The sequence below is a fragment of the Canis aureus genome, chromosome 2 (genome assembly GCF_053574225.1).
Source record: "Canis aureus isolate CA01 chromosome 2, VMU_Caureus_v.1.0, whole genome shotgun sequence".
Classification (NCBI taxonomy): domain Eukaryota; kingdom Metazoa; phylum Chordata; class Mammalia; order Carnivora; family Canidae; genus Canis; species Canis aureus.
This window is the reverse complement of record NC_135612.1, coordinates 59,133,007-59,142,665: the sequence shown is the minus strand read 5'-3', so window position 1 is coordinate 59,142,665 and position 9,659 is coordinate 59,133,007. Positions and strand designations below refer to the sequence as shown.

Below are 9,659 nucleotides of genomic sequence, written 5' to 3'. Positions count from 1 at the left end.
CAGTCACTCCTGGCATAGCTGGGCCCCAGGAAGCCAGGTGCTCAGGATTTATGCTTCTTGTCCGTGAAGAAGAACCTCCGGAGCTTGTCAGGCTGCAAAGATGGAGAATTTGCTGGAGCTGGGGGTCCCCGGACAAAGGGGTCCAGCACTGATTGGGGGCTGAGGCCCATGGCCAGCTCGGAGGACTGGTGCTGGTTCTGCTAGCTTTACGGTGCCAAATTCCACCTCCAGCCCCAGTTCTGAGTGAAAGCTAAGGGGTGGAGGGGCCAGGGGTCCCCTAATTCCCAGCACTCTGGTGCAGCAAGGCCGCCACCAGGGACCAGAGAGGATGTGAGACTGCAGTGGGGGAAGAGCTGCCATGGATGTGGCTTCAGGGCTTCCTGGAGGGCCTGCCTGTGGGGTGGCCTGTGGTCCCAGGACAGCAGGCCCTCCGAGGCTGCTCTAGTCCAGGAGGTGTCAGAACCTGGGTCCATGTGTGCCTGGGATTGAGGCTGTCCCCACTGAGCGTGGACCCTCCCTGGCTTGGACTGCAGGCAGAGTGCTGGGGCTGACAGGGCCTGGGCCCTGTGGGAGCCCCTGACCACCTCCCTCTGACCTCCTGGCCACCCTTTCCCTGTCCTGCCCTCTGACTACTCTGTCCAGTCAGCTCTGGGCTGTGTCCTGAACATGTGAGCACATCTAGCCTTGGGGCAGACCTCTCTGGACACAAGCGGAGACCAGACCATGGTTCAGATGAAGAAATGGAGGCCCCAGGTCAGGTGGCTAAATAGTATGGGAGGCCCTGTGATGTTAGAGTTTTAGATGAACAAAGAGCAATTGTGGTATTTGGGACACACTCTCGCTAGGAGTTGTTGCTGGGGAAAGTGCTATACCCAAAGCCACATGGCTGGGGGGTGGCTGAGCCATGACAAGAAGGAAGGTAGGTCAGGCTGGAGCCAGGGCCCCCTGTACACCTTGCACAGGCCCTGAGACGCTGGGGTGTGGGGGTTGGCAGGGGAAACTGGTCTGCAGAGAGAGCCCCCCTTTGTTCCCGCTGAGCAACTGCCTCTCCCACTATCTTCGAGTACATGTGACCCCTGGATAAGTCTGGGCCCCTGGGGGCAGTAGTAGTGACCTGAGCTGCTCATGCATGAGGGCCATGACCTCTCTGACACGTGGGGCCTGGCAGCCACCCCATCCCACCATATAGCCTACCTTGTGTGCCTGTCCGGTGCTCCTGGCTGCTGGAATTTGTTCGTAGGTGTTCCTGGGCTCAGGGAGCTCCGGGGCCCCCGAGAACCTGTCACAGCCATAGTCTGAGGATCCTGGCCGCCAGCTGGATGGGGGGCTGGGCCTGGAACACGGGGGCCTTACTGGGCTGCCCCAGTAGGCTGGGACCTGAGCGTAGGCACTGCCTTCCTGTTCTGGCGCCTCCCTGGGCTCCGGTGGGTCTGCTGTCTGCAGGAGCTTGTATGTGTCTGTACAAGTGCCTGGGGAACAGGGCTGTGCTCTGTGGCTCAGCTTCGGGGACGCCTGGCTCCAGGAGGCAGCCGAGCATCCCGGGGCCAGGAGGTGGGCCCGGGATGCAGGAGGCACCGGTCGACCATGGTCTGTGCCAACCCCAGTGAGGGCAGGCTCTGGGCCATTAGGCCTGTTCTGGCTTCCCACTGAGTGTCTCCTCAGGGGCTCCTCGCCTGGGGAGCAAGCCCGGCTGCCAGCTGGAACCGTCCCAGGCTCGCTGGACCCCTCTGCGCCCAGGCCCAGCCGTGCCTGGTTCATCTTCCTCAGCTCTGAGTAGATGGTGCTGCCAGGGCTCCCAAAAGACTCTTCCAGAAGGGAGGCACTCCTCTCGGGGAGGGGAGGCACCCTGGCGCGGAGCTAGGGAGGGAAAGAACCTCTGGAGCGACACCCTTGGGGACACGGATGCTCCCAGACAAGCCTTGTCCCCTGTCCTGGCTCGGCTTACCTGACTGTCATGGGTGGGCATTGGCTGACGCTCAGAAGCCCCTGAGCCCACCCTTCGGAGGAGACCACCCCCCAGGCTGTCATTTGTAAATGATTCCACAAATGTCTGCTGGGCACCAGCTGGGGCCAGACTCTGTCCCAGGTGCCAAGGACTCTATGGGCAACACAGCCAATGCTCGAAGGCCACCTTCTAACCGGGGAGGTGGGCAACAGACCAGCCTGTGACATGGTCTAATGTGCCTGACACAACACATGTTAGACCATCAGGTCGTTAGTCGTGTCATGAAGAAGAGCACAGCAGGGTAACGGGATGAACAGAATGGCAGGTGGGAAGGGGCCTTTCCTACAGCCCTGGTGCCCTTCCTGGAGAGATGACATGCAAGTGGACCAAGTGCGCCAGCAGCTTTCTGGTAGGAAGAGCATCGCAGCAAAGACCTAGCAAGTGCACAGGCCCTGGGGTGGGAGCAAGGTTGGTGTGTTCTGAGAAGATCCAAAGGCTGGTGAAGCTGGAGAAGAGAGCAGAGAGGAGGCAGCAGGGCCCCGGGTGAGGGCCCCATGAGGCCTCAGGGTGAGGTGAGACCTGAGGTGTGCTGTGATCTGTTGTATAGGAGTAAAATCTGAGCCCCTCCCAGGAGGTGCTGTGGAGGGAAAGTACCCTCTCACAGCACCCCCCACACTCGCACAGTGTACACGAGTTTCAGGCATCTCTTACCCATTTTCTTATTCAAGTGCAGAGGAACCGTAGGAGTGGTAAACTGAGGCACAGCCAGGAAGGCCAGCCTGTGGGCCGGACCTGTGGGCGTTGGTGCAGCCCCACCCAGAGCGCTGAGGACCCTGCTCACCTCCACACATCCGTCCTCCGAGAAGCTACAGGAAGTGGCCTCCAGGCTCTTCCTGGTGTGGACGAAGGAGACTGGGGGCTGGGGGCAGGTGGCGTCTGCGCCCACCGTGGGGGCTGCTGCGGCAGGTGGCTTTTCCAGGCCCAGGCTGGTGTGGTGGAGACCCAGGGTGATGGCATCATAGGGATCGTTGTCCTCTGGCTGCGGGTAGTGGGGGCACAGTAGGGGCATGTTCATGCACCCCCAGCTGGTGAGGGACCCACACCAGCCCACCGAGCCCCTGACCTCAGGTAAGGTGTTGCCTCAGTCTCCCCCTTTTAAATAGGGAGCGTGACCACGAGGTCATGGGCCTGAGCGGGGGCACAACCTAGGCCTGGACACCCCACCCTGTCCCCCCTCGCCACGCCGCAGCAGAGGGGTGCCTACCCTGGGGCAGGCGGCAGACAGGGTCTCCCCAAAGGGCTCAAAGTGCACCTCCTGGTAGTGGCGCACCAGCTCAGCCAGGGTGCTGTGGCTGCAGGTGTCCCCCGAGACGAGGTAGCGCCGGTCCTGGAGCTGGTTGATGACGAAATGCCGACAGCGGTCACTGCCCCTACGACACAAGTGCGCGGACCCTGGGTCCTGGGTGCAGGACGAGGCTCGGGGGACGCTGACCGTCTGTGGGGGCTCCGCATTGGAGGTTGGGGGCCTGGCCTTCGAGGAGCTCTGCCCCGTGGGGGGCTGTACAGGGTCCAGAGCAGGGGGGTGGCCTCCAAATCCCAGGTCCCTGGGGTCCCCTCCCTGCCCCTGTGAGGCTGGGCACGAGACCTAAGGGCCCTACAGACTGAGCAAACATCCAACAAGGCGGTGTGTAGAAAATCAAATTCAATGCCGAGGAATCCACGGTGAACGAAACACCACATCTTCACCCAAAACAGGTCCAACCCTGCGCGAGCATCACTCCTCCCCCAAACCCCATCCCTGCAAGAGATATAGACTTCAGGCTCCACTGCATGCAGCCCTAAACCCCTACCACCTCTCCCCCTCACTACCCCTCATCCCCCCTCACTCCCACCTCCTCCCACTCACTTCCCCTCACTCCCCCTCACTACCCACTCACTTTCCCTCACTACCCCCCCTCACTCCTGCCTCCTCCCCCTCACTCCCCCCACTCCCCCTCACTACCCCTCACTACACCCTCCTGCCCCTCAGATCCCCTCACTACTCCTCAATCCCACCTCCTCCCCCTCACTCCTGCCTCCTCCCCCTCACTCCTCTCACTACCCCCTCCTTCCCCTCACTACCCCTCACTACCTCTCACTCCCTTCTCACTCCCCTCTCACTACCCCTCACTCCCACCTCCTCCCACTCACTTCCCCTCACCACCCCCTCACTACCCCCTCACCACCCCCTCACTCCCCCTCACTCCCCCTCACTACCCCTCATCCCCCCTCACTCCCACCTCCTCCCCCTCACTACCCCTCACTACACCCTCCTCCCCCTCAGATCCCCTCACTACTCTTCACTACATCCTCCTCCCCCTCACTACCCCTCACTCCCATCTCCTCCCCCTCACTCCTGCCTCCTCCCCCTCACTCCTCTCACTACCCCCTCGCTATCCCCTCACTACTCCTTCACTATCCCCTCACTGCGCCGTCCTCTCAGTCGGTCCCTCCTTTAAGGATCAGTAACCCCACAGTGACCAGTGTCATGAGGGTGTGGAGGGTGACTCTGCAAGTGCACAGTCCTATGGATCCTGCCCCCAGAGCAAAACAGAAAACATTTCCAACCCCTGCCCCTTCTGTCTATGGAACTTCGCAAAAAGAAATCCCAGGGTCTTTCTTTTTTGTGTCTGGCATCTTTCACTCAACATCATATCTCTGAGATTGATTCATGTCCAGGGACATTTAGCTCCATACCCCCCTGTGTAAAATTCCATTTAATGAAAAAAATCCACCATTTACCCCTTCTGTTGGACGTTTAAGGCTTTCCAGATTTGCTAGAAACAAAGCTGCCCTGGATATTCTGTTCATGTGCTCACTGATGTTGAGAATGTGCCAGGGTGTCGCCTTGGTGGGTGGGGACAGGCCTCTGTGGAGCTCCTAGGTTCTGGCAAATCCTTTCCTGAAACCATTGCTATGCAGGAGAGTTCCAGCTGCCACACATCCTCACCAACTACTGTGTTCTGTCTTCCCATTTCAGCCACTCGTTGCAGGTTCCATTTGTATTTTCCCGATTATAATGCTGCCGAACGATACATACTATCGCCCTTTGGACGACCCCTTTTATGAAGTACCCATTCTAGTCTACCCACGTTATTTACCATGTTGTCTTATTGATTCGTGGGAGCTTTTCGTATATTCTGGCAAGAGTCCTTTGTTCAATACATTATTACAGGGCAGCCCTCGTGGCTCAGAGGTTTAGCGCCGCCTTCAGCCCAGGGCATGATCCTGAAGACCGGGGATCGAGTCCCGCATCAGGCTCCCAGCATGGAGCCTGCTTCTCCCTCTGCCTGTGTCTCTGCCTCTCTCTCTCTCTGTCTCTCATGAATAAATAAATAAAATATTAAAAAAATACATTATTACAATGTGTAACTTCTCCTAATACTCTGTCCTTTTAGTGACTTCATGGTGTCTTCTGATTAACAAAAAATCTTAATTTTAAAGAAATCAAATTTATCAACCTTCTCTTTTATGGTTAATAGGTTTGTGTCTTAAGAAATCTTTGCCTTTTTCAAAGTCTTGACGATTCTTCCTGTTTTCTTTAAGAAATATATTGCTTTGCTTTTGTCACTAGGGTCTATGGTCCCTTGTTTTCCACTTGGGTATCCGATTGCTCCCACCCGCTTACTGGAAAGCCCTGCCTTTCCCCCAGAACTGCTGTAAATCCGGGGACCCAATGCTGGGGGTCCGCAGATCCATGTCCCTGTCACGTATGTCAGAGAAATGTGATAAGTTGGTATTCCATCCACGGTCATGTTTGACAAAAGAGCCCTGATGCTAAAAAGCCATTTGAAAGCTTCTGGGTTCATCTCTTTCAAAGTGTGTAGCCGAGCAGGTGGCACATGGAATATAATTACTGTTTTCACAGTGATTGACGTTTATTTGGTTCTCACGATGTTCCAGCCACTGTGCTGAGCACCTCTTGACGGATGAACCCACTGAACCCCCTCAGCAACCCTACAAAGTCAGTTCTACAGTGTCCCTATCCTACAGAGGAGGAAATGGAGCCAGACATGTTCCAGGTTAGGATTCGGCCTGGGGCCTCCGAGGTTTGCCCTGGAGCTCTAGCAGTCCTTCCTGACCCTGACCCTGACCCTGACCCTCTGACCCTGACAGGCAGAGAGCTTCTCCCTTCATCCTCTCCAGACTGGGCTTGATGTCATCCTCTTGGCTTCATCCTGACCATCTTGCCCCCCTCCTGGACCGGAGCTCATCATTTCAGGGGCCCAATGGCCCTGCATGTCCAGCCTCCTCCCACAGCCTGCCGGAAGAACCCTGGAGAAGCCATTGGCGGTCTGCACAGGCGCCTGGCTTCCTCCTCCGCAGGCACTCCTTCCTGGGAACCTCCCTCGCGGCTCCCTCAGCGCCTCTGTCTCAGTACCTCTGGACCGTTGCACATTCTGTCCCATCCAGTGGAGAGGCCCTCCTGAACTCCCATCACACCCTCTCTTCTGCCCTAGGCTCAAGGTTACTTCCGGGAAGCCGGTGAGGGGGACTGTCTCTTGCCCCCCCTCCCCACCCATTCCCACTGAGGGCTGTGGCTGTGTCTGCAGAACACATGATGGATGGAGCGGGGTGGGGGAGCCAGCGGCCCAGCGAGAGCCAGGCAGTGTGGCCCACAGGGGGGTGGGGGGCACCTGTCCTATCTGCAAAGCAAGCTTCTTTCCTACCTGTAGGACAAGATGTAGCTGGTGGCCCGGTCGCTGAGGCGGATGAGGAAGGAGCCGAGAGCTTTGTCGCCGAGCAGCTGCTCTGTCTGCCTGGGCAGAGGGCATGCAGTTAACTGGGGCCTGTGCCCGTCTGGCAGCAGGAGCAGGCCGACTTGGACCTGCCTCAGAATCCCTGCTGGCCATGCCTTTGGGTGCCAGATGCAGTGCACAGATAGCCAGCCCTCTCCACGGTAGGGGTTGGAGACTCTCCCAGGCCTCGGGCTGCCACTGTGGCCTGTCCACACTCAGACTTGGGCTGGGTCAGAGTCCTGAGGCCCCACGTGCACCTCCACACTGCAGCCTCACCTCAGGCACAATAGCCACTGACCCTGGCCCCCCACCAAGAACGAATCCATAGAGCCAGAAAGGTTTAGGTTTGGCAGGTCCCGGCCTCAGGGCCACCATGTACAGTTGTGCAGGTTTCTATAGGGAGGAGGTGCTGTGTTGTCTGGACCCTGATCCCAACAGGCTCTCATGTCCCCTGTGTGTCCCTTCCAGCTGGGCAGCCAGGAATATTTTTGAACAGTGCCAAGTATTTTGGCGACATGGTGAGAAATTCCAGCTTCCTTTGGTTTGGCAGCACGTCGGCCCCAACTGAGCACCTGCTCTCTGTAAGGCCAGCTGTGGATTTTGCACAGCCTGCGACTAAATGAAAGCACTGAGCTCAACAGGTAAGGATTTGATGATGGGGACAGCAGGGCAATAAGCTAAGTGCTGGACCCCAAGCTGCCCCTGTAGACAGCTGGTGCCTGGTGCTGGGCAGGGAGGGCCAGGCTGCATCTGCTGTCTCTGGTCTCATGCTCAGGCAGCTCTGGCATCTGCTAATCCAAGAGCCACCCTTTCCTGGGGGGCAGTGCACATCCAGGTTTCCCCAAGGCGGTCCCCACCCAAGATAGCTCTCAGCTCCCTGTGAATGGTGTGCGACTGGACAATGACCCGAAGGCCCTGCCATGTCTGAGTGCACCTGCTCTCTCTCTTCTCTAGGCCGGGACTCCCAGAGTGGCCACTGCACTCGCCCAGCTGCCCAGAGACCGCAGGCTCCTCACCCCATCCCGGGCCTCACCCAGGGAGACGGCAGGAGCCATCCTCATCCCAGGGTCCCCAGACCACTTTCTCCATGCCAAGGGGTAGCCTTACTTGCGGGTAAGGAATCCGTGGAACCAGGGGGGCAGGGCTCCGTCCTGCAGGATGAGGGGCGCCTGTGTCTCCATGAACCAGGTCAGGGCCAATTCCTGCAGCTTGGCCAAGGCCTGGCTGTCCCCCGACTCTCCGGGCCCCCTCCCAGGGCCAAGCTGCTTCGGGCTGCCCTCCATCCTGGCCAGCATGGAGCGGAAGCAGAGCGCAGACCACACACACACACACACACACACACACACACACACACGCGCCTCTATATGTGTGGGCACCCCGCTCATTTGCCTGAATCAGTGCCCGCCCCAACCGCCCCAGCACACAGGAGCCCAATTGTCACCCTGGCTGGTGGCTAGCTCTCCTTCCTGACTCTGGGGTGGCCATCTTCTCTGGCAGGGGACACTGTGGGGAGGGTCATATTAGCAGGGGTGGGGCTGGCTAGGGGAGGAGACTATGGACTGCCTGGCCCCGTTCCCCCAACCTCTAGCCTCCGCCTTCAGCTAAAGGCCAGGCCTGGCCGAGGCCCTCAGCCCAGCTTCATGAGCAAAGCAGTAGCTTTCAATTCTATTCATCCTTCCCTAGTGGAGGCCACTTGTATTTTGGTGAAGTTCACTGATTAACTTCCTTCCACTGAAGATTTACTGAGTGTCTACTGGGCTGTGGGAATAAAGTCGTGCACAAAACAGCATTTTGCCCTCGTGGCTCCAGCATAAGGAGACAGGCAACCGTCGAGTCCATGTACAGAATATGGTGCCAAGTATCATGTGCACCCCAATAAAGGAAGGGAAGAGGACGCGGCTTATCTCCTTTAGATGGAGGGTTGGTCAGGGGTTGAGCAGAGAGGAGCAGCTAGTGTGGACGGGTGGTCTGGAAGGGCCAGGCAGAGGCCTTTGAAGAAGGCTTTGGACCAGCTAGGGTATGTGTTCATCCCTAAATGCATCCTGTATTTCTGAGTTCCACGGCAGAAACCCAGCCAGGGGGATCCTGGGGCAGTAGGCATTGTAAAGTGTGGGCCCTGGGGACAGGATCAGGTCAGAGTCCTGCTTTCACGGGACCTCAGAAGGTCCACTTCCTCGTCTATAAAATGGGAATGGGCAGAAGCAGTCAGGGTGCCTGGGCTGAGTGAGAGTGCATGGTGGCTAAGGTGAGAGCACACATCCACTTCCATCACTGGACAGCACCCCACAACGGCGGCGCTTGGTGGAAGCGAGGACAGCGGGTGCCTGCGACATCCTGTTCCTTGGTCTGGGCAGAGGGGGAGAGACATGTGCTCACTTTGAAATCTCCCTGCGCTCTGCGCTCACGATTTAGGTAGACACTGCTGTGGTTATAGTGGCTTCACAAGACAGCTCCCCGGTGGATGGGTGGAGGCTGCAGCCCTATGTCCTTGGCTCCAATCCTGGCTGGCTAGCTATGTGACCTTGAGGAGGGGAACAGGAAAAGCCCTCCAATGTCTGGGCAGGCTAAGGAGTTGGGGCCTGAGGACAGTGCTCCGCATACCGTGAGTGATGGGGATTCGCCATATGTTGACTGTGACTGTGATGTAACGGCTCTGACCCGGTGGATCCTTCCCTGTGGGTAAGGATGTACATGATTATACTATTGCTACAGCCCCACCGTGGTCATCCCAAGCAAGATGGAAATGCCTGCGGCAGCTGTGGGATGCATGTGATGGCGAGGACAGGCATGTTGTGAGGCAAGCCCGTGACCCCAGTCCCGTCTCTGGGTCTCCTTTTCCACATTCATACAAAAGGTAACAGACACTCACCTCGCTTCCCGGGGAAAGAGAGAAACAGCGCTAGCAGGCCCTCTGTATGGGGACAGGTGTGCTGGGG

At 58.1% G+C, this 9,659-nt stretch overlaps 1 protein-coding gene across 1 annotated transcript; it reads right to left on the bottom strand.

Moving 5' to 3' along the window:
- Positions 1–41: 41 nt before the first annotated feature.
- SH2D7 (SH2 domain containing 7) lies at positions 42–8,034 on the bottom strand. The gene is made up of 6 exons (XM_077858520.1): positions 7,831–8,034; positions 6,655–6,744; positions 3,210–3,375; positions 2,787–2,984; positions 1,195–1,857; positions 42–92 (listed from the first exon to the last, which is right to left on the bottom strand). Exons 1-6 carry the CDS (start codon positions 8,016–8,018, stop codon positions 42–44), a joined length of 1,356 nt encoding a protein of 451 aa, XP_077714646.1. The 5' UTR covers positions 8,019–8,034.
- Between the last annotated feature and the right edge of the window lie 1,625 nt (positions 8,035–9,659).

Excerpts from the sequence above, each read along its gene's own strand:
- SH2D7 (XM_077858520.1), bottom strand. The coding sequence starts at position 8,018 with ATGCTGGCCAGGATGGAGGGCAGCCCGAAGCAGCTTGGCCCTGGGAGG. Across the intron at positions 6,745-7,830 it reads CACGGATTCCTTACCCGCAA|GCAGACAGAGCAGCTGCTCG; the intron begins GTAAGGCTACCC and ends CCCTCTGCCCAG. Across the intron at positions 2,985-3,209 it reads TGTCTGCCGCCTGCCCCAGG|CCAGAGGACAACGATCCCTA; the intron begins GTAGGCACCCCT and ends CACTACCCGCAG.